Source organism: Globicephala melas, chromosome 9 (assembly GCF_963455315.2).
Source record: "Globicephala melas chromosome 9, mGloMel1.2, whole genome shotgun sequence".
NCBI lineage: Eukaryota > Metazoa > Chordata > Mammalia > Artiodactyla > Delphinidae > Globicephala > Globicephala melas.
In genome coordinates, this window is record NC_083322.1 from 82,619,699 (window position 1) to 82,644,342 (window position 24,644).

Here is a 24,644-nt window from a genome sequence, read left to right on the forward strand (position 1 = left end):
ATGATGGCAATGGACAGATCCTTAACTGCTTAATTTCTGAGAGGCATGCTACCTACACCCTCATCCCACAAGATCAACAATACACACTCCGATATTACAGCTCATGTCCCCGGGTATCTGTTTATACCACTTCTTCCCCATTTTCCCTTATAAGGAGTTATCTTTATGCACACATTTTCTTTCCCTAAGTACTCTGTAAATTCTCCTAAGGATTTAGTAAACTTAAGACATAACTGGATACCAAAAACATGAAAGACACTTTACAAATGCCGCCAATGACAATTCTCACCACACAAGGACAGGCAAGGACCTCCCTGGTGGGGCAGTGGTTAAGAATCCGCCTGCCAATGCAGGGGACACAGGTTCGAGCCCTGGTCCGGGAAGATCCCACATGCCGTGGAGCAACTAGGCCCATGCGCCACAACTACTGAGCCTGCGCACCAGAACTACTTAGCCTGCACGCTGCAACTACTGAAGCCCACGTGCTACAACTACTGAAGCCCGCACGCCTAGAGCCCATGCTCCGCAACAAGAGAAGCCACCACGATGAGAAGCCCACATACCGCAACGAACAGTAGCCCCGGCTTGCTGCAACTCGAAAAGCCCATGCGCAGCAACAAAGACCCAACATAGCCAAAAATATAAATAAATAAATTTATTTTAAAAAAAAAGGACAGGCAAGACATAAACAGACCATGGTGAGCTTCTGAGTGCCCTGCTGACTCCAGAAAGCCAGAGTTACACATAATCGCATCATCCTGTAGGACAGATATGGTTGTGAGAATATATTTAATGCCTTGTTATTAAGAAAGCATTCAGAACAACAAAGCATTCAAATAACATGTGGAGTAGCAATGTAACAATCCTGTTAAAAACAATGTGTTCAGAAAATACAAAAATCACGTTTCACTCCACCACTTAATTTACCAAGAGTCAAAATATTTTTCTGATCATGCAGCAAGAATTTGTTCCTCCAAATTAATTTTATTTTTCAGAACTCTGTTAGGAATAATGTAGTAGGCTTTAGTTACTCTAAGTAGCAAGCTAAGAAACATATAAATAAATGGGGATACAGTGGGCCTAAATTTACTAAAATTACCCAAAGCCCAAGGAAAATGTAGCAACTTTTTCCCTTTAAAAGACTATTACTCAAGGGGCTTCCCTGGTGGCACAGTGGTTAAGAGTCTGCCTGCCAATGCAGGGGACACAGGTTAGAGCCCTGGTCCGGGAAGACCCCACATGCCGCGGAGCAACTAAGCCCGTGCGCCACAACTACTGAGCCTGTGCTCTAGAGCCTGCTAGCCACAACTACTGAGCCTGCGTGCCACAACTACTGAGGCCCGTGTGCCTGGAGCCTGTGCTCTGCAACGAGAAGCCACCGCCATGAGAAGCCCGTGCACTGCAATGAAGAGCAGCCCCCGCTCGCTGCAACTAGAGAAAGCCTGTGCACAGCAGCTAAGACCCAACGCAGCCAAAAATAAAAAATTAAATAAATTAAAAAAAACAAAAATAAAAAAAGACTATTACTCAAAATTAATCATTTAATTAGTCACTCATTTAATTACCATTTATGAAAAGACTAGTACGTGCCACCTCATTAGGTGATAAACAAGTTGGACAGGATTCGTGCTCTGACGAGCCAATCCCCATGGAGAGATGCAACAGACAATCAAAAAGTAAACGCACAAGATGATTTCAAAACGGTCTAATTTGGAAGGGAGAGCAAAGAAGACTAATTTAGACTGGATGGTCAGGAAAAACTACACTGAAGAGGAGGCAAACAAAGGAAAGTCTTATTCGTTCACACTAATCCTCAAGTGAAATACCATGAGTTCAATAAGAAACACCAGAAACTGGTGGTTTTGCTATTACCATAACAGTCACATAAATTATAAGGGACCAAAGAATATAAAATAACCATCGTTATGCATTCCCTAAATTTATACATGAGGTATCAATGAGGGTATCTGGAAGTAGGGTGTTGCCACAACAAACACTAAAAATGTGGAAATGGCTTTAGAATTAAGCAATGGGTAGAAGCTGAAAGAATTTTGAGGACCATGATAGAAAAAGCCTAGATTGCCTTGACACGCTGTTAAAAACACAGATGTTAACGGCTCCCCTGGTGAGAGCTCAAAAGAAAGTGAGGAACATGGCAGAGAACACTAAATACGGTCATGAACAGACTGTTGGTAGATATGTGGACTTTACATGTGCTGCTGGTGAGGACTTGGGATGGAAAGGAGGAACATATTATTAGAAACTAGAGGAAAAAGGATCCTTGTTATTTTGTGGCAAAGCATAAGTGAATTATGTCCTGCAGTTATGTGGAAAGCAGAACTTGTAAACTATAAATCTAAATATTTAGACAAGGAGATTTCCAAGCAAATTGTTGAAGTCGTGGCCTGATTTTTTCTTACCGATTATAGTAAAATGGGAGAGGAAAAGATAAATTAAAAGAGTACCTAATGCGGTGGTGGTGGTGTGATGAATTGGGAGATTGGGATAGACATATATACACTAATATGTATAAAATAGATAACTAATAAGAACCTGCTGTATAAAAAATAAAACTCAAAAAAAAAAAAGGGTACAAAATGAAAGAATGCTGTCAGATCACCATAATACAGGCAAGAAACAGGCTGATAACATTACTCTGCTGCAAACATGTGCTACCTTTGATTGAAAAGGAAGGATGACTTGAAGGGCAGAGTCCAGAGGCCAGAAACTCAAGCAGCGTCACCAAGACTATCTGTAGGCCTTGAAACCTAAAGTAGTTTGGAAAGTGCACAGGACTGAATACTCACTCCTTTTTCTTTCCACTTTCTCCCTTTCTGAACGAGAGTGACTATAACTGGTATCCTCTGCCGGCTCTATCACTGTGCCCTCCTACTGTATTCTAGGAGCAGGTAATGTGTTTTCTAGCTTCACAGGTTCACAGAGAGAAAGAAATTTGGTCCCAGTATGGATTACATGGAGAATCTCACCCATACCAGAGTTAGATTCTGAGATCTGGATGAGATTTTGGATGTTGAGTTGATGCTGTAAGGGGATGAGACTTTGGGAGATGTTGGGATAGGATAAGTGCATTTTCCATGAGAGCAGACTAAAGTAGACAGAACAATAGCCCCCAAAGATGCCCATGGCCCCAGTCCCTGGAACCTATGAGCATGTTATCCTACACGGCAAAGGAACTTTGCGGGTGTGATTAAGATAAGGATCCTGAGATGAGTCTGTTATCCTGGATTATCTGGGTGTGCCCAACTTAATGACAAAGGCCCTTAGAAGTGAAGGAGGGAGACAGGAGAGTAATGTTACATGAGAAAGACGCCACTAGCCATTGCTAGCTTTGAAGATGAAGAGGCCAGGAGACAATGAAAGCAGGTAGCTTCCAGACCAGGGGTCCCCAACCCCCAGGCCGCAGACCGAGAGCGGTCTGAGGCGTGTCAGGAACCCGGCCACAGCAGGAGGTGAACGGCAGGCAAGCCAGTGAAGCTCCACCTGCCGCTCCCCACTGCTCACGTTACCGCCGGAATCACCTCCCTGCCGCCCCGCAACGCCCGTGGAAAAACTGTCTTCCACAAAACCGGTCCCTGGTTCCAAAGAGGTTGGGGACCGCTGCTCTAGACAGAGGTTGGAAAAAGCAAATATACGGATTCTCTTCTACAACCCGCAAAGAAAAGCGGCCCGGCTGACACCTTGATTTTAGCTTGGTGTAACCTTCTGACCTACAGAAACGTAAAGTTAATAAATTGTGCATCGTTTTAAGCCAATAAGTTATGGTAACAAACATTTCGTTTTTAAATTATTTTTGCCCCATTTCTGTTAAGATTTTTAACCCTATTTCTGTTAAAGTTTTTAATTAGTATTTAACAAATTACGACAGAAAGCAGCCTAAGCGCTCCAAGATTAGGTGCAGTTGACCTTAGCTCATTCAACTCAAATGCCATCCGGGATCTGAGCTTCAGCAATGTCACACTCCGGGAAGTCAGACATTGGGTAACTGCGTGCCAGAACATGTGACCAAGAAATTTATGCGTCCTAGAAATGTGACAGATACATCAGGTCCTCCCATGTGAATCTGTGGTATCTTGAATTTTCCAAGGCAGAGAGAAATGCATAAGAAAATACAAATTAAGATCGTGGTTGGATACTCAATTTTTGTCTTAAAAATTACAGTGATCTTTTTCAGGTTTGAATAACATCTTCGACTAAATCCTATAATGTAGGTATTGTATTTCCTATCATTGATAAGTTAACAAGATTCATGCTCTTTATAGCTAAGAGGCCAAAAATAAAGAGTAAAAAAACCTGAGATCTATCCCTACCAAAAGAAATTATTTTAAGGACTGACACTACACTATAACACTATAACAACATAGAAGACCCTCCTCCAATGAATATCCATTGTCATTTTCTTGAATTTATCTAACCTGTCAAATAAATATAACGACTGTGAAAAGTTCTTATAACTATGAAAAAAAATCTTAAACCAAACAACTTACTTTTAGATACCGCACGCTTACTTTGGTTGTCATTTACTTTTACTGTTCCCTTTTTGTTTACATTCCCATCAATACTGAAAATGGCAAAGTATAAGGTTTATATTCTAGGTAAATCCTAATCCTACACAAGATGTTAACATAACTAAGAACTAAATATGCTCATGACAAAAGGAAAGGGTTGTTACGATGACCTACAAAGATCCTGCCCCTGAAGTCTCACGCTAGTGCGGGAAGCAGGCGGGGCATAAAGCTAACTCACACTAGAAACCAGAGTGCAAATGTGCTCCGCCATATGCCAACTATTCCTGTTTGGAGAAGAACGGTGCCCTGAGGAGAAGAGTATGAGGCTAGAGGGAAGCCAGGTCCAGGAGAAAGTTTTTATTCTGCAGTCAATGGAGAAGTCAAGAATGGTTTTCCGAGCAAGGCATTAGCATGATACCTACTGCAGGCTAGAGGCAAAGACCAGAAGCAGGAAAGTCTACTGGAACTAGGCTGCCAGAGGCAGAGGAGAACTTGAACTATAAAAGTGAGAAGGAAAAACAAAAGATACAGAAAAACCAGCACTTTCAAAACATATGTTAACACCACCTGTGGCTTCTAGTAAAGTAATTGCTAATACAAAGTAGGTGAGGGAGAGAGAAGCACATAACCCCTGTAGAAATACCATATCCATTCACTCACTCAAGGAAAGGGGCTTTCTGACATCTAAGGTCCTGAGCCAACTCTAAGGAAACGGCTAAAGCAATGCAAAATCAAAAGTTCTGCAATGCCAGAATTTCTCAACTAGGCAAGTCACAGGGCAAGTTTAAAGAAAGCCAAAAACATGAACGGTTTAGTTTCTCAAATAGCTGGTGGGTGGTAGCAATGTAAAAATATTCACCAAGCAGAAGGGATCCAGTTCCTCACCTCATTTTAAGAAGTTAAAGAGATAAAGAATATGGATTTGTATTTGTTTGTTTGTTTGTGGGGATGAGTTCAGTGGAGGGAAGGATAATGGGTGGAAGGAAGGATAATGGGAGGAGTAAAGGAGAATACAAGCGCAAAACTTCAAAGTGAAGGGACTTCCCTGGTGGCACAGTGGTTAAGAATCCGCCTGCCAATGCAGGGGACATGGGTTCGAGCCCCGGGAAAATCCCACATGCCCCGGAGCACCTAAGCCCCTGCACCACAACTACTGAGCCTGTGGTCTAGAGCCCGTGAGCCATAACTACTGAGCCCGCATGCCACAACTACTGAAGCCCGCACACCTAGAGCCCGAGCTCCGCAACGAGAAGCCACTGCAGTGAGAAGCCTGTGCACCACGACAAAGAGTAGCCACCGTTTGCTGCAACAAGAGAAAGCCCACGCATAGCAACGAAGACCCAATGCAACCATAAATAAATTAATTAATTAAATAAATTTCAAAAACTAGAAAAAGAAACTCCAGAGTGAAATAATTTAAGAACAATTAATTCATAAAAATTTTACTTGCATGTACCCTACCCTCATATATCTTTGAAAATTACCGTAAGATATTTAATAAGTACCCATATGTACAATGTAGTCTCACTGAAACAACAACCTAGGCCTAATGCTATACCCTTAAAAGGATAAGTTGTAACATCCTCAAAGATATAACAATAAATGTTTTCTCTTGAGACAATCAGCCATATACAATGGAAAGAAAACTTTAATTATTAAAATAAGTTTCATTATTTAGGATTATTATTCTAATACTAAAGCCTGAAAGCTAAATCTTTAGAACCACTCAAACCCTGACCTGATTTCCTTTAGGTCAAGGATTAGACTAGGTCCTCTTTTTTTTTTTAAGGCCTAATTCACTGCTCCTAATAAGGATAGTGAAATATCTCTGAGTTAAAAAAAATATATATATATACATATATATATATACACACACACACACACAATATATATATACACATATATCTACATATATAGTATATATACACATATATGTATAAAATAGACATCCAGTGCCCAAATCTTTGTATGTGTCTTATACCCGAATCTCTCAACCCAATGTCTAAAATGACAACACATGCCTTAAGAAAAATGAAATACAATGAACTATTTACTATACCATCTTAAATGTGCTGTATACCTTACATGAAAAAAAAAATCATTTGATTAGAAAAAAAAAATAAGTGAAGAGGAGGAAAATCTGATGTAAACAGAATTGACATTGGTTATAGGTTACCTAGAGACCATTTTACATTTCACATTTCAACTGATTCAGTTGCCGTGTTTTACATGGACTGATTTCACTGAGCTCCTTACACGTATAACTTTAAACCTCCAAAAAGGAACCAAAGGTCAACCCTCCACTGCTAAAGTCAAACTAGGAAAAAGAAAAATGTTTTCAAACATTCCAAGAATAAGCCAACATTCTGTTTACAGGAACTAGAATGCTGGAGCTCTGGGCAAAAGGGTAGAGCAGAATGGGAGTAAGACAGACAAAGAGGATGACTGCTGGGCCAACAAGACAGGGATGCGGTGACGGGAATTTCTACAGAGAAAAGGTGTAGGGAACAGCGAGAGACTAAAGCTAGAAAAGAGAGCTGAAGAAATTCAGTTACCTGAAGATTTGTAAATCACTGTGAAAGCTTTCTAATGTTATTGGTATGGAGAAAAAAATTCCCTAACTTGAGAAAATCGCAACTCTGCCACACCTTTCTCACGGCTCTCACTATAGTTCGTGGTAGAGATGCAACTTTGGGTTCTGTGTTACACACTGAAGTATATTTAATTGTTAGTCTAGAACAGTGATTCTCAGTCAAGATTAAATTTTGCCCCCAGGGGACGTTTGGGGGATATCTGGAGACTTTTCTGGGTCACGAGTGGATGGGGGCTGCTCCTGGCATCTAAAAGGTGGGTGCCAAAGATTCTGCTTAACATCCTACAATGCACAAGACAGTCCGCACAACAAAGAATTATTCCACCCAAAATATTAACAGTGCTGAAGTTGAGAAACACTGATCTCTTCTGAATATAAGCAAAAGCCAACTTGTCGGACCTTGATCCTAGGCCATCTCTCTCTAACAGACATCTATGTAAAGCATAAAACACCACCAGAGGACTCATTTTCCAATGCTTTAAACATGGTGGATGGCTGACTCAAACTCAGAGTCACACAACACACTGAAATAATATAACAGAGCAGGAGTGCAGAAACTGCAGGAAAAGAACTTTTCAACCCTTTTTTCCATTTTTATCGCAAGCACATTGAATTCGGAAGAGGAGGACCTACACGTTTCTATACAAAGGTGTGTCTCTTCTGTGCTCAATACGCTAAAATACACTGACTTCCTCAAAAGACAATATTTCTCATTAATGTAAAAACCTAAGTAAACAGTATTAACTGAGAAAGATTTACGTTGGGGCGCGGGGGTGCAGAAAACCACCAGGTCTTTAAAATGCAAAGTTATTTCACAGTTACTTGCAGAATGACTCAGATCATTATTACTTTTAGTCATGCCAAGTTTGCTGCTTCTAAGCCTACTAGTAATGGAGAAAAAACCCACCATTTTTCCTGCAGTCATTAAACCAATGAAACAGAAGCTTACCGAAAACAGGTTTGTGCGATAGTATTTGTTTTATTGTAACTGTTACAAAAATAAAAGCAGTCGCTGCCAGTGCAAATAAAGATTCTGAGAAATCTTTCACCTACTTCACTGCCTACAGGGTGTGTTTGGGGGGTACGGGGATGCAAACAAAAGAAAACCCTAACTCACACATCAACAAATCTTAAGCTGCGGGTATTTTCCTAATGTATCCCTTAATCAAAATCCTGGCTTACTCTTTTTACGTTCCCTCCCTTCAAACAACTGCAAAAGACCTCCACAGAGCGTTTCACCAGGAGTACAATACTAAGAACAAATCAGAGCCTTGCGTGTACCTGGCAAATCTCATTCATCTGAAGCCGTGGCAGCAGAAAAGAGAATCCTGTTGTCCAATGTGACCCACTCACACCTTTCACAACGGTTTTCACCGCTCGAGTATCATTTTTGAAGCCAGTGTGACCTAACTTTGATGGTTTCCATGTCCCCACCGTAATAAAAATCCAGCGTCCAGCATAGCCTACTTCCTTACGCAAGATAAATATAATCAGTGCTCCCCTAACACTTACTGAGTCGCCACAGGAAGTTCAACAGAAAAACACAATTCAACCCTACGGAGACCCCACAAAAGGTGCACTGATTTCACAAAACGTGGCACTCGTGACATGAGGAAACCACAACCGCGATACGACACCTTGTAGAAAGGGTTTTCGCGCGGGGGAGGGGTGGAGGGTGGGATGTGCTTTTACTTCCTTGTAGCCAGTGCCCTTTCATCTTCACAAAGCTGAGCTAACTTCAGAGAAAAGGGGCTCCTCGCGATCCGCTCCTCGGCTCCTGGCGGGATCCACACCGAGGCACGCGAGTGAAGCCCCTGCTCCCCGCGGGCGAGTTTCCCCCAGCCAAGGGAACAGAGAGGAAGGGGACCGGGGAGAGGGGCACCCGCCTCGGCTCTGCGCCGCGCCGCACAAGCTCACGCTCCGAAAGCATCCTCGGGCGCTACAAGACGAGCCCTCCGCCGCTTTGGCACGTCCCCTCCGGGCTTCCCAGTGCCGAGGAGCCCGCGCCCAGCACACCCGCCAGACTCCCTGGCCCCAGGCCGGCTGGGGGCCCCCGTCCGCCAACCCGGCCCGGCCGCCCTTACCGAGCAGCAGCAGCTTGACCTCGCGCGCCGCCTTCTCGCCATCCTCGCGGAGGTTCCGGTCGATCATCTTACTCCGCTCCACCGCCGCCTTGTCCTCGGCGCTCAGCGTACAGCCCATTGTGCCAGGAGCGAGAGCTGGCCGCCGCTCCCTTCAAGTCCGGCGCGCTGCCTTGAAACACAGGTGAATTCTTTCTTCCTGGATGCCGGCGTTCGAATTCCTCCCGACGCCGGCCACACCACCCCCACCCACTTCCGAAACGGACCTAGGGAAGCGCTGTCTGCAAAGGAGCTAGCAGCACCGCGCAGCTCTTGCCTACGGCCGGGCTCCGCGCCTCGCTTCCCTCCGCGGCCCCGAAGTCTTGCGTTTCCAGGCTCTGGGTACAGCCACCGGTGGCCTCCTGCTGGTGGCCGCGCCGCAACCTCTAGAAGCCCGGCGCTGCTCGGCGTCCGCGCGCCGCCGCGGCCCCGCCCCTGCTCGCCCCTCCCGCCGCCCCGCGACCACTCCCAGAGCGCGCGCCCGAACACGAGCCCTCGGACATTACCCTCTCGGACGGGTGCGCGCGCCCACGCTGCCGCGGACGCCGGCGCTCCACAGCCCCAGAGGGCCGGCGACCGCGCGCGCCCTTGGGGAGCGCCCCCGGAAGGCCGAACGTCGCGGCGAGGTCCCCTACCTTAATTCCTCCGCGGGAGTGTGATAATTTCTTTCCGTTTACTCACACCCAGGGATGTGTTCGGACCTGCCCCTTAGGGGTGCGGGTGGGAGAGCTGCCAAAGTTGGAAACCGAAAAAAGCCAGTCCTGGGCGTTTGAGCATGCCCAGCTCGGGCAGGCGCGCGAGGGTTTTTCCAAATGTAAACGCGTGTCAGCTGGCCTTCAGGGGTGAGGGAAATAGAGGGAGCTGGGGCCGGGAATGGAACCGTGGAGAAAGCAGAGAGGGTAAAGTGGGGAACAGAAAAGTCTGGGGACGATAGGAGGTCAACTTTCTTCCGCTTTTTTCTTTTTTCCTTCTCTCCTCCCTCCTTCCATCCACTCTCACGTCCCTTTCCACAAGCAAAGAACATTTTGAAGGATTTCCTCAAACCTGAGAAAATGTAAGATAAAGAATCAAAGAGCATATTTTTTTCTCCTATCCATGCAATTTTATGTGCCATAAATTTTATTCAGAAAGTCTTTTCCATACTGTGTCCATTCATCCCACTTTCAAAATTATCCACAAAATGTCCAAGGATTGCCAAAATGATGGGATACTCTACAGCATTAAAAGTTATAGAATAATATTTAGTGATATAGGAGAGATATTTATATTTTAAATGAAATAGAATTTTTAAAGCAATGTGAAAAGTACGATAATGTTTTTCTTAAATAACAGATACATGTTGATAAAGTTATTTGAAAGAACGCCATTTAACATTAGAAGAGACCATAATCGTCACTTAGCCCAACCTCTCCATACGACGCAGATTTCACAGCTGCTACCTATTCCCTCCTGCCACAGATTCAGACATATTCCTGGCTTACATGTTTTCATTGACTGAGAATTCAGAAACGCAGGGGCATCAAAGTCTACTGCTAGATTGCTCTCGGATATTTCTTACTTGCATTAAACAAAATCAACCCTTAAAGGATTGAAACAATAGAAACGTTTTATTTTCTCTACAGTACCAGGGTAATTATATTTTCGAATGGATAAGCTTTAAAAAGGAGCATATTTTAAAATAAGACCAAACAACACACCCACACAAACAAATCTCCACACCTTAACTGAACTCCTCTGGGGCGACATGGAAGCTTCCAGGCCAAGTTCTGAACCAATATTTATGACCATGTTAGTAAATCATAAGCCACTGGGCATGTCATTCCTTATTGCAGGCCTTGGCTTCCTCACCCATGAAATGAGATGGAGTTGATCCAGACCATCCTCCATCCATCCAGCTCTACCTGGTCTGGGGGAAATAGCTTCTGTGGCCCTTAGAGGCATTTCACCCAGCACGGTATGAATGAGCATAGGTTTAAGGTCTGGTCTCTCCCGGTCACTTGTACGACTACACTTTTCCCTTATAGACATCACAGGAAATGTTAACTGATTATAAGATGGGGTTGGTAGCAAAGAAAATCATCTTTGATGTGTTCAAAAATTAGGAAATTGCTCTGATGGAAACCAAAGAGCAACCATCTGGAAGTCTTATTTTCTAAAAAACATTCGTAAAAACTGGGCTTGAGTTTTCCAGGAAGGTAAGGCTGAGCTGATGCTACAGGAAGAACAGCCTTAGAGTGGGTCTCCTAAGCAAGGCCTGTGGGCTAGCAGAGGTTGCCAGTTTCCTCCTTATTGGACATGCCCTCTCCTGTTCTCCTGCAATAGTCAACACTGCTGGGCTCAAGAGCTGCAATTTCAAGAACTGCCTCAACTTTTCCTATGGCCTTTTGTAATATACCAACAAAAAGGAACAAGCTTTAAATTGTATTTAATCACCTCCTACCCTCTTTGTATTTCTTGGCAGTCTAAATGCTGATGTTCATCAGAGAGTCTGGAATTAAACTTGACAGAGTGAGCTTTCAACATAGTGTTTACATATTACCACTCGGGATTATCTGTGAGTCTTTCCTATAAGCTTTCACGCCATATGGAGTATGGGACCACCAACTGCAAGAAAAGAGGAAGCAATCATGACTGAGTACTAGTGGAAATGACTACAAAACTTGTGTTTTGGAGAAAAGAAAGCTGAACAGAATGGTACACGTTACCCCTCTGATTTGTCAAGTCGGTGAGGAGTTAAAATACAATATATGGATGAATAAGAACTGAAAATTAGCTTTATTATGAAGCTAAACTTCTGAGAGGATGCAGAAAAATGGAGTGAGCAGTATGAGGGGAAATTCCAAGAGGAGAAAGTTTTGAAAAAACTTTAGAAGGAAGACATGACTGGGAATTGAGGGGGAGTTTCCAGGGCTTTGTGTTGGTCAACTCAGGCTGCCATAACAAAATACCATAGGCTGGGTGACTTAAACAAGAGGAATTTATTTCTCACAGTTCTGGATGCTGAGAAGTCCAAGATCAAATTATGAGCCAATTTAGTTTCCCGGTGAGGACTCTCCTCCTGGCTTTCAGATGGCTACCTTCTCGCTGTGCTCTCACTATGTGGAGAGAAAGAGCTCTATTCTCTCTCACTCTTCTTATAAGGACACTAATCCCATCATGGGGGCCCCACCGTCATAACCTCATCCAAACCTAATTACCTACCAAAGGCCCCACCTCCAAATTCCATCATACTGGAGTGAGGGCTTCAACAAATGAATGGGGTTGGGAGGGGGGCACAAACATTCACTTCATAACAGGGTATATTTTAAGAGGAATAATCAGCTAAAAGGGTTAAGTGCAAAGTACATGATGGAAATAACAGTTGTTTTATAATCAAAATGTAGTTTGGTTGTAAAGAATGATAGGAAGTATGGCACAAAGTTGAAAGAGAGCTTTAAATGTTAAGGTGAAGAGGTGGACTTTTTTACAACGGACACTAAGTGTTCCCTACATTCTCCTGAGCTGGGTAATAGGTGTAAAAAAAAAAAAAAAAAAAAAGCTTTTACCCAACAAAACAAGTGGTGTTACCAGCAAGTGGATTGTGTTAATAGTCCAGATATGAGGTGGTGAGAATCATTCAAATTAACAATTTACATAATTATGATGTTGAAAGATATGATTCAACAACCTTGTCAAGCAGGTGGAAAAAATAGTATTAACTCATCTATTTTATAGAGAGTGAAATTGATATACAGATGTTGAAGCAATCTACCTCAGAGTACTGTTTTCCCTTATGGACATCATATGTTTTAAGCAACTATATTGAGATATAATTCACATACCATATTATTTATCCATTGAAAGTATAACATTCAATGGTTTCTAGTATATTCACAGAGTTGTGTGACCATCACAACAATCATTTCTCAAACATTTTCATTACCTGCAAAAGAAACCCCATACCCTATAGCCATTATTCCCCTAATCTTTCCACCTTCCCTGCTACGCCCAGTCCTAGGCAACTAATAATCTACTTCCTGTCTCTATAGATTTACGCATTCTGGACATTTTATATAAAAGGAACCATGTATGTGGTCTTTTGTCTATGCCTTCTTTCACTTAGCGTAAAATTTTCAAGGTTCATCCATGTTGTGGCATGTATAGTACTTCATTTCTTTTTGTTGCTGAATAACACTGAGCATCATATGTTAAGAAAGAGACATATGTTAAAAGACAAATTGAGACACATTCAGCTGAGAGCATCTAGGTCTTAAAGTCCCAAACCGTGTCATAAGGAATAATTGAAGAAACTAGGGACATTTAATGCAGGAATGAGAAGATACAAAGTGACATGATAGCTATTTATAAATGGTTGAAGAGATATCATAAATCAGAGGGAATAGACATCTTCCGTCTGGGTTCAAGGTGGTGGATTTAAGACCTATTGGAAGAAAGCTATAGGCAACAAATTTTACCTTGAAGTGAAAAAAAAAAGTGTACAATTGCCGCTGAAGGAAATAGGGAACCTCAGAAACACGTTTATTCTTGACTAAGATGTAAAACTCTAGACTGGATGATCATATATTGGGAAAGATCTAGAGATCGATGAACTTTTGGGATCCCTTACAACCTTGAGATTCTGTATCAGTCAGAAGCCAAATGGGATTAGTGTGAGAAATGATATTAAAATCCAGAAACTCCTTCTGTTCTTCAACCCTTTTCTTACTTATCCTGCCATGAGATATACAAGCAGAAGGGGGAAAGGAGAGTTTACGTGAGACATGTTGGCTTGGTGTATTGATGGATTAATGTGGGGATGAGGATGAACCAGAGAAGAGAGAGTCAGGACAACCAGATGTGTACACACACACACACACACACACACACACACACACACACAGAGAGAGAGACAACCGAAGGGCAGTGTGTGTCTTTGGCTAAGTTGGGAGCAGACGTAATATGAGGACACCTTTCCATTGTCTACATTGAGGGTTTTGCTCTCTAAGTAAGGAGAGAGTCTGGTTTGGGGAGAGGCTATAAATAACTGGAGAATAGCGGGGCTAGCATGGCATCCGTACCTGTCCATAGTTAGAAAGGCCCCAAACCAAAACCATTTTTGTTAGAGATGGTGTGAGATTCTGGGCAAAGGTTGAAATACAAAAGCTCATTGAATTATTACTGAAAGACTTTAAAAGACAAGCAGCACCCTTCGGTTTGCAAGTTACAACACTGTGGGGCAGAGATAACATAAAGGCCATTGTCTCTGCATGGAGCATATCACCACCCAGGCACCAGCACGTTGGTGGACTGAAAGCACACAGAGACAGCCCTTGAGTATGGACATTTACATGCTCCTGATGGGCACTGCACCACTGGCAATGCTCAGTCTCCCTCATTTAGCCTCACAGACAGCAGCCATGACAGAAGAGAACTGGAAAAGAAGAGGAAAAACATGTAAGGTATTAGGCAGTGACTTCAACCATCAGACTGGTTTACGAGCACATGTGAATATGATGCCAATTTCCTGCTGAAGCAGGTAGATCTTGAAGTCACTGCCCATGAGGCCAGGGGGCACTGAGGAATATAACAGTACATAAGTAAAGGAGGGAGATGTTTAAGAAAAAAAAAAAGGTAATATATTATTTCAAACGCATCAAAAATACTCCCAGGGACAAGTATAAACAAAAGAGAATTGGAAATAGTATTATGGTAGAAGAAGCTCTAAGCAGGTAATCAAATAACCTTGGAGCAATTCCAAGCTCTATTTTCAACTGCATATCTATCTTTGAAAGTCCCTTAACTTATATAAACTGCAATATCCCTACCTATAAAAGTGTGTTGAATTAGATCATCGGCAAGATACCAATAATTCTGAATTCCTTTGAGTCTGTCATTTCAACAGTAGATGGTTGGTACAGATGAACCGGTTTGCAGGGCAGAAATTGAGACACAGATGTAGAGAACAAACGTATGGACACCAAAGGGGGAAAGCCACGGGGGGAGGGGGGCGTGGTGTGATGAATTGGGCGATTGGGATTGACATGTGTACACTGATGTGTATAAAATTGATGACTAATAAGAACCTGCTGTATAAAAAAAAAATGTGCCTTCTTGATAAAATGTTTTTGCGGGCTTCCCTGGTGGCGCAGTGGTTGAGAGTCCGCCTGCCGATGCAGGGGACACGGGTTCGTGCCCCGGTCCGGGAAGATCCCACATGCCGCGGAGCGGCTGGGCCCGTGAGCCATGGCCGCTGAGCCTGCGCGTCCGGAGCCTGTGCTCCGCAACGGGAGAGGCCACAACAGTGAGAGGCCCGCGTACTACAAAAACAACAACAACAACAACAAAAAAAAAAACCCCACTTTGCTCTATGTATTTATTAAGAACTTTGGAAAAAAAAAAAAAAACAGTAGATGGTTGGCAAATATACCAAAGTACTTTGATGTACTGCTGTGAGTGGAAGCCATACCATGTAAAATTAAGGAGTAAGTAAGTGCTGAGAATGCAGAGATTAATGAGGAAATTTTCCAGAATTTTTAACCATGGAAAGTGGTAGACACATGGGATGGTAGAAGGAGAAGTGGGTTTGGGATTTGTTGTTGTTTCATTTAAGCCATGACTCTTCTTCCCAAGTATTAGGCAGGGGTAGAAAAGGAAATTGTTACTATGCTAAGGAAAGAACATGGCTGCCCCACTCTCTGACCTCTACCTCTGATTTTTCCATCTCACGCCCTCTGAAACCTCATCACCATCAATTCTTCAATCCACAGAGACCTTCCATCCATTGACCATACGCCTTTGCCCTGTCCCTCATGCCCTGTCATGTGATAATTTCTCTCCTTAAGCAACTTATGCATCTTGTGCCAGGATAATCATTCTTTTGCAGATACCCTCAAAACATCCCCACCGTTGTATTCAACAGAAAAACCTCAAATTTGGTTAAATCAACTCTTGGCCTATCTGTGTCTGTACCTGTACAACTGAGCTTGACTGGTAGAAAACACAGTACTCAGCAGTTCTATCCTTCCATTTGCTCAGGCCAAAAAGCTGGCATCATTTTTGATTCCTCCCTTTCCCTCAACCCCCGGAGGAAATCCTGTTTACTCTGCCTTCAGATATATTCAGAATTTGGCCAAACATCACCATCCATTGATATATCCTAGTTTGAGATATTGATGGAATATCACAATAGCCTGCTTTCTTGGCCCTCTGTCTCCACCATTATCCCCTCCTATTTACTATCTAGCAACCAGAGTCATCCTTTTAGAATTGTCACTCCTTTACTAAGAAATACACATCCATTTACTTTCCATCTTACTTAGAGAAAAATCCCACCTAAAGTTCTTATGATGACATACAAGGATTTACCTGGTTTATCAAGTTCACTTCTTTCACCCTAAATATTACTTCCTACCATTCTCCTCGCTCTCAGTGGTTCAGCCTCACTGACCTGCACGCTATTCTTTGAACTTGCCAAACATGCTTGTCATGGGACCTTTGTACTTATGTTCTCCCTGCCTGGAACACTCTTCCTCCAGATAGCTGCTTGGATGACTCTCTTACAACATCTCAGTTAAATGCCACCTTATCAGGGAGATATATTGCTTAACCGCCCACATGTCACTCTTCATTCCCTTACTATGCACTGCCATTTCTTTATAACTCTTATCATATCACAACTTATTTTTGTGATGTTTACTGCCTGTCTTTGCTCACTTGAACATAAATTCAAAAGACAAAAAAAAGTGTCTCTTTTGTTTACTGTTTTATCTCCAATCGCTAGCACAGTAAATACCCATATTAAATAAATAAAGGGAAGGAGCTGGATTTAGAATATAAATCTAGTCTTCTATACCATTCATTCATTCGTTCAACAATATTAATTAAAGACCTGACATGAGTCAGGCAATGTTCTTAGCACTGGAAATGAGGGGGTGAATAAGACTTATTTTGTTGGGATGGAGCAATGGTAGAAGAGAGATGTTAAATAGGTAGGTAAGTGGATCAATTAAACAGGATACAATTAAAAATAGTTGTAAGTGCTATGAAGATAAAGAGTTTTATAAAAAGAGTATACCAGTTCACGTCTTCTGAGAAGCAAACTCCAAGACAGAATCAGACGTGCAAGAGGTTTATTGGGGGAAATGCCTGTGAAGGATAAATGAGAGCAGGGAGAGATGGGGAGGACCTTCAAATGGGATGCAGCTCTGACATCTGGGGAAGGAGAGAAGGAAAGAAGAATTGGGTAGGAGGAGTCTCAGACTATGGTACGACTCTGAGAAAGTCTTGGCCAGGCCAAGTGGGCTCCCTTCCCTGACTCCTGAGGAAATACTGCTCATTAGAGGGGTCCTGCCTTGGGCAGAAACGGCCTGGGTCTAGTATCCCTGTGATGCTCAGGGATGGACTCTGGGCAGCCTCAGATGTGAACACTGCAGTGGATCTAAAGACGGGGCAGTTGGAGGTGGTCAGCCAACCACACTCCCCTAAAGTGGGATCTTAGTGAGACGCTTTCATGGCTACAGCAGGGAGTTACTCTGAGGGAAGAATTGCTTTCAACTGAGGGTTCAGGGAGATCAGTCTGAGGAGGTGACACTTTTGAACTGAGAATTGGAGGAGAAGAAGGAACCAGATGAGGGGGAAGAGGATTCCAAGCTCTCTCATTGCAAAGTACCAGTGCCAAGTCCCCAGGATTGAACTGAGGTTGGCCTAATCGAGGAACCCACAGGTCGGTTTGGCTGAAGCGTAATAGTGAAGCAGAGAGTGGTGGGAATGAGAACGGAGAGGGCTGCAAGGGAGGTGGGGCAGATCCTGTAGAGCTGGGCAGGCCATTCTCAGGTGCTCAGAATTTCTTCTAACTTTATTCTAAATTGGAAGCTGTAAGCCTCAGTTTCTTCCACAAAACTGGATATATCAGCAGATGTGTTTTCATGATTAAATAACATCAAGTGTAACACAGTTCCTGGCACATCATGTGCTCCTAATTATAGTACTTTTTCCTTCTGCTTTGTCAGATCCAAGAGTTTAAGTATTTTACTTTTACACAAAATAGGAGAGAGAAGAGATTAAGGTGAAGAGGACAACTAAGGGCATTGAGGGCCAAGATGAAGGGTTTGGGTAAGATCCAGAGAGGAGAAATTATATAATAGTCAAATTCATGATATACTATCTATGTGTATCGTGATGGACAATGCTAAAAAGTTTGAATGTTTCTGGGATTCCTATTTGTCTTCTCTATTCCTGGTTCTGCTTCTCTTTGTGAGAGAATAAGCCTAAGAATAAGGTCATGTCTTTTTTTTTTTTTTCTCCCATTTATTTGTTTGACCTTGCCAAAATTTCAAAACGCGGTTCTAAAAAAGGATCAAGCAAACCTTGGGCCGAGCTTGAAGCATAAGCTAACTTCTCAAGGAAAGAGCTACCTGGCTTTATTAAAGTCTATGTGTTTATTTACTACACTGGATTAAAAAAAAATAGGTATGTTGACACCTTCCCCGCGGTTTATGCTTCCTGCTGGCTCAGCTGTTCTTCTGTAGCTCTCTCTTTAAACTGTGAAACTGGCATGTGTGTCTCTTGTTCAGCTCAGCAGGAACTGCAACAGAAGGGTTTATAAGGACTGGAATTAGGAGCCAGGCCAAGGGAATTCAGGGAAGCACTTACTGCTTTTCTGTCCTAATTACCAGTATTGGCAATATTATTCCAAATCACGGTAGTAAGGAGTTTAGCATTCGTTGACTATCAACACCTTATTAGGCTATGTATGGATTAGGGGCTAAAAGGGACAAAATTATGTTTTATATTAAGTTATTAAGAAATGAGTTCTTTGTAAGAGTTCAGGGTCACTGAATGGGGAAAAAAAAACGTATGAGGAACTTCAAGGCATGAAATTTTCAAGGTTTTCCTTGAAAAAGAACCACAGTACTCAACCACTAATTGACTATTTTACTCAACCACAGGAAAATAGAGAGTCAATCAGTCAAATGCTGAAGATCAGACCTTAAATCTTCTATGAGAATAGCGACTGGGGGTAAAATTTATGTGTTGGCAGAAAATCTCTGGTCACCCCACCCTGGGCCTGGCCTGTCCTTGCGCCCTCTATTCCCAGCTCACTGTTACTCTACGCTTAACACCCAGGAAGAGAAATTCAGTAACTCAGGAACATGGCATGGGTGCTGGTACGTACATTGGTTTCCACCTGGGATCCACGCTCTCCTTGCATATCCTGCTTCTAATTCCCGTGGGCTGGGCAGATGGAGGCCTGGCCTCGGCAGAGCTGCTCTCTGCCCTTTGATGCGCTCTGGGTAGGTGCGTGGGCTCAAGGCCTGCCTGGGGTACACTGTTTTTCACAAGCATGCTGAGTGCGTTGGCCCACAGATGTTTAATATGTGTTGACTGGGAAGTGCTGCTTAGCCCTCAGGCTTCAGCCACAAGTTCACCCTCATCGTTTTACCAAAGCTCTGCTTCAGACACCTGGTGCTGCACAGCTGCTGACAGAGTGGGGCTCTGATTCACAATGCGCTCCTGTTCCTTTCCGAAACAGCTCCTTTCGGAGACCTGGGTGAGCGAGAGCGTCTACGTTGGTGGAGCACCTTCCAAGCCCTTCTTGGTCCTAGAAAGTAAAATTTTAAATAATTATCAGAGCTTTACCCTTAGCTTCTAAAATTGTCAAAGCAGAGAGACAACTGATCTATGTTGAGTCACTAGCAATTGCTTTTTCAACAACAAGAAGAAGTTTATGCTGAGAAAAGTATCTAAAAATCCCAAAACAGAGCCAGAATATTGAGAAAGGTAAGGTAAAAAAGGGCACTGGCTCTTTTTTAGAAGTTCATCAGATTATTCAGACTCCTTTTTAACGTATAGTGGTTGAGGGAATTTCGGCGAGCATAGGAAAACAATGAAAAGGAAAATGTAGCAATGGAAGTAGCGATTGCAGTGGAGTCAGTGTTCATTTTCAGAATGATTTTATTATTCTGAATTTATACACAATTTGAAATGTGATGTTGTTAGTTTTTTTTAAATTGGGATATAATCCATGTATACAATTCACCATTTTAAAGTGTACAATTCAATGATTTTTAATAAATTTATAAGATTGTGCAACCATTACCACTAAATCCAAGACACTTTTATCACTCCGAAAAAGAGATCTCATGCCCTTTAGCAATCATTCCCAATTCCCTACCCACCCCAGCCCTTGGCAACTACTAATCTACTTTTTGACTCTATGGAGTTGCCTATTCTAGACATTTCATGTAAATGGAATCATACTATATGTGGCCCTTTGTGTCTGGCTTCTTTTATTTAGCATATTGTTTCTAAGTTTCCTCCATGGTGTAGCCTGTATGAGTCTTCATTTCTTTTTATTGCTGATAATATTATCCCACTGTATGGATATGCCACATTTTGTTTTTCCAGTCATCAGTTGGTAGACATTTGGGTTGTTTCCACTTTGGGGCTATTGTGAATAGTGCTGATATGAACATTTGTGCATAAGTATTTGTTTGAATACCTGTTTTCATTTATCTTGGGCATATACTAGGAGGGGAATTGCTGGGTCATATGGTAACTCTATGTTTAATTTTTTGAGGATGTGCCAAGCTGTTTTCCAAAGTGTCTGCACCATTACATTCCCACCAGCAATGTATGAGGGTTGATGAGGTTAGTTTCAGAATCTTAACTATTCAGTTCTGCTGCTGAAACCGGATCAGGCTTTGTGTGACACTGCGATTTCAAAGAGTACTTAAAAAAATCAAAAACACTGTGAACTGCATGGTCCTCCATTACTATTTAGTCTTTTTTATTTTACAATTGTAAGATTCACTTTGGTCAAACTATTCTTGCTCAGAAGCAAGGGGTTGTCACCTACTACAGTGCTGGTCACAGAATAGAATTCAACAAATATATATTAAATGAGTAGATGAATGAATAAGAGGTAATCTTAGTGGTTTCATTGAAAGCGTTTAAAAAACATTAAAAGCATTTTGTGAAAAGCAATGTCTTCTTGATTCTTGCCACTAAGGTATGCTACCCCTGTTCTGTTAGTGTCATAACATTTGAAGGAAATAAAGAAAATTCAGTGCAGTAACATGAGCCCAGGAGTCAGGGAACATATAGGCTTCGGTCCTGCTCTGAGACTAATTGCCCATAAGACACTGGGTAAATGATTTTTAGTTTCCTCATCTGTCAAACACTAATGATGTGTTTTAATTACTTGACAAGTTGTTGGGCAGATCATAGGGAATAATATATGTATAGCCCTGACTCAGCTGCTGCCTCGCTGCCCTTGAGATCCTGGGTGGTGTATGCTCTGCCTCTCATAAGCAAGGGGCCTTTTCGTTTCTGCATACATTTCTTCTCTTCCTTACTGATCTGGTCCAGACGAACTTAAGTTACACACACACACACACACACACACACACACATACTTACCTCATTTACATAATGTCTACAGAGCAGACATATAACCCAAATTACACAGAATCAATTAAAAACCATATTGAGTTATTTTCCTCCTTAAAGGACTTTTTTGGGTTAGATGGAAGCTGAGGCTTATTCTACCACCAGGGAGATTTTTTACAACTTCTTTACTCCATGCTGCTTTGATGCACAGCATCTCTTGGACTCTTGGCCTCCCTGTCTCCTTTCTTCTTTTTCCTCCCCAGTTGTCTTAAGAGCTGAATCCAATGCCTTTCATTTTCTGGAACTGAGAACCCTCAAGCACTCTTTTGTTCTTGGGACTCAGGTGGTACCCACACCCTCAAGATCTCACATTTCTTTTGAATAGCTTGCCAAAGTATTTTTTTCTCCTCAACAAAAATAGTTTCATCCCTCAGAGAATTCTATATGTTGTTTATTAAAACATTTTTTCACCTCACTCACATGCGAAAATGCTTTCGAAAGTAAAGGGGAATAGTGGATACCTAAGGGATTTGATGTCTGACAGCCCCTTTTCTAGGGAAGGAGAAAGGGTCTATCCTTCCAGTCTATTGGAGAAGAGCAGTATTCACTGAACAGCCGTTTCGTTTGTCTTGTCCTTGATCATTGCTCACAATATAGGGCATGGGTGGGCACGTGATCCAAGCATAACCAGATTCCCCGTGAATTTGTAGTTGGAAATGAAAGAGATCAGTGTCTTTAGGTGGCTGGATCTGTAAAATATATGCTCTGGATCTGTGGGTAGCCGCATTTTCATTCATGGAAAAGCAGAAGAAATCTATCTTTAGATTAAAAAAAAAAAAAAGCTTCAGGCAAATAGAAGAGAAGAGAGAAGTAACTGGTTTCAGTTTTTTCCCTAAGATCTTGATGTGCTCCTGGTTTCATATACCAAGAGATGATTTTGCATCCTTATATTACAAACCTCTCTCCATGTTTTGCCCCCCTGAAGCTTCTTTGAGTTGATTTCTTTTGCTTGCAATCAGAAGATTCCTAATAAAAGAAATACTTACAGGGCTTTCCTGGTGGCGCAGTTGTTGAGAGTCCGCCTGCCAATGCAGGGGACATGGGTTCGTGCCCCGGTCCGGGAAGATCCCACTTGCCGCGGAGCGGCTGGGCCCGTGAGCCATGGCCGCTGAGCCTGCGCGTCCGGAGCCTGTGCTCCGCAACGGGAGAGGCCACGACAGTGAGAGGCCTGCGTACCGAAGAAAAAAAAAAAGAAATACTTACAAAATGAGGACTTGTCATTGTTATTACTAATGAAATTTTTCTAAGCTTCCAAGAATAATCTCTCTTTTTGTTTACAAAATGTATTTATATGTTTTACCTCATTTGATTCTCACGACAACCCTGTGAAGTAGGTAGCACAAGATGTACTGTCCCCATATTATATATGAGGTAATTAACTTTCAGAGATTAACCGACATACCCTTGCTAAAAATCAGTAACTGGCAGAGCCAGAAATAGAGGACAGACCTTCTTTCTGGTGCTTCTATGACACTGTAGGAAGGATGCAGAGATGAGTGGCTTCTAACTGAATTACAATGTGTTTATATAAAAGGTGTAACTGTTAGAAATTTAACAATGCCTAGGTCCTACTTATTATCTATTTAACTTGAGTGAAATGTGGGACATAGGAGGCAAAACCCTTACTGCTGAAATAAATGGATGAAAAAGATTCAACTGTACTGCTCTTAACCAAGAAAGTCATATGATTTTATTTATGGGGTAAGCAGCATAACTGGTTCAAATTTTAAGAGACTTTTTCTAGCAATGCTAAATATGGTATTATATTTTATTTCCATATAATACCATAAAATATTTTTTCTTCTGTATCTGTAATTTTCTCTATATTAAATTTCAATCTTTTCTGTCTAGGAACCTACCAGTGGCCTGACAACACTGGAATTTGTAATTCACACAATACTGAAACACTGAGTATATACTGGACTCAAACCTCTTGGAAAATCAAGACAGTCCTACTCTGTTTATCTCCCCTAATGTGGAAAGTATCAGAAGTTCTCTGGAGACAATATTGTTACCTATTCTGGACACCTGGAGCAGATCTGACATTTTGGAGCACAAAGGATAAAGGCCTCCCTGAATTGGTCTGAGAACCATTCCATTCCACATCCCTTGGCAAACCCCTGAGGTTGGCCTAGATGGGTATATTCTGATCTGTTCTCAGTGGGGCTGGACCAGAGTACCTGTCCACACAGGCTCTTTGTCTTCTGACGTTGTACTCACAGCATCTTCTAGAGTCAGGCAAAAATGACAGATATCAGCCAGAGCATTCAGCCTCTTATATCCATGAGCTTATATTCTGTTTTTAAAAATAGCAGTATTTCATTTATCTAAAATTATTTTTAAAGTGTTCTCAGAGAGATGAAATCATCATATAACATATTTTTCCAGAAAATTAGAACTGTCTTAAATAGAATTTTAAAAAAGAATTTAACTGTTGTTGATAGAAATCTTCATAATATGTTATTTACTTTCTGTCTTAATAAGCAGAAGGTATGAAACATATAAAATCTCTCTCTTTTTTTTTTTTTTTGGTACGCGAGCCTCTCACTGTTGTGGCCTCTCCCATTGCGGAGCACAGGCTCTGGACGCGCAGGCTCAGCAGCCATGGCTCACAGGCCCAGCCGCTCCGCCGCATGTGGGATCTTCCCAGACCGGGGCACGAACCCGTGTCCCCTGCATTGGCAGGCGGACTCTCAACCACTGCGCCACCAGGGAAGCCCTAAAATCTCTTAATTTTTATTCGTAGGGACATGAGTCTATTAGAACAATATGTGTAGGAGTTGGGTAAGGTCATTTGGACCAAATGTCTTCAGATAACCTTGATGCCCTTGATTTTAGCCACTTCGGTCTTCTGCTTGTTACTGCTCCCATTGTCATTGAAAACTCTTCTTGCCACCACTTGTGTTCCTCCTGGAACCCACTGTGACTGATTCTCCATCCATTCTTTCACCATTATGCATAGTAATCCACTACTTT

The 24,644-nt window shown here is 42.3% G+C and overlaps 1 protein-coding gene across 3 annotated transcripts in view; it reads right to left on the minus strand.

The window, feature by feature from the left end:
- Positions 1 to 10,028, minus strand: part of GNAI1 (G protein subunit alpha i1) — an 89,149-nt gene extending 79,121 nt beyond the window's left edge. Inside the window, exons 1-2 of one of the 3 annotated variants that reach the window (XM_060304740.1) lie at positions 9,875 to 10,028; positions 9,204 to 9,372 (exon numbers count right to left, since the gene is read on the minus strand). In XM_060304740.1, coding sequence (XP_060160723.1) covers positions 9,204 to 9,321 — 118 coding nt within the window. In that variant the 5' untranslated portion in view covers positions 9,322 to 9,372; positions 9,875 to 10,028. Of the gene's footprint in view, positions 1 to 9,203; positions 9,373 to 9,466; positions 9,652 to 9,745; positions 9,845 to 9,874 lie in introns of those variants that run through there. The other 2 variants (XM_030834286.3, XM_030834285.2) reach the window with 2 other exon arrangements.
- Positions 10,029 to 24,644: the final 14,616 nt, after the last annotated feature.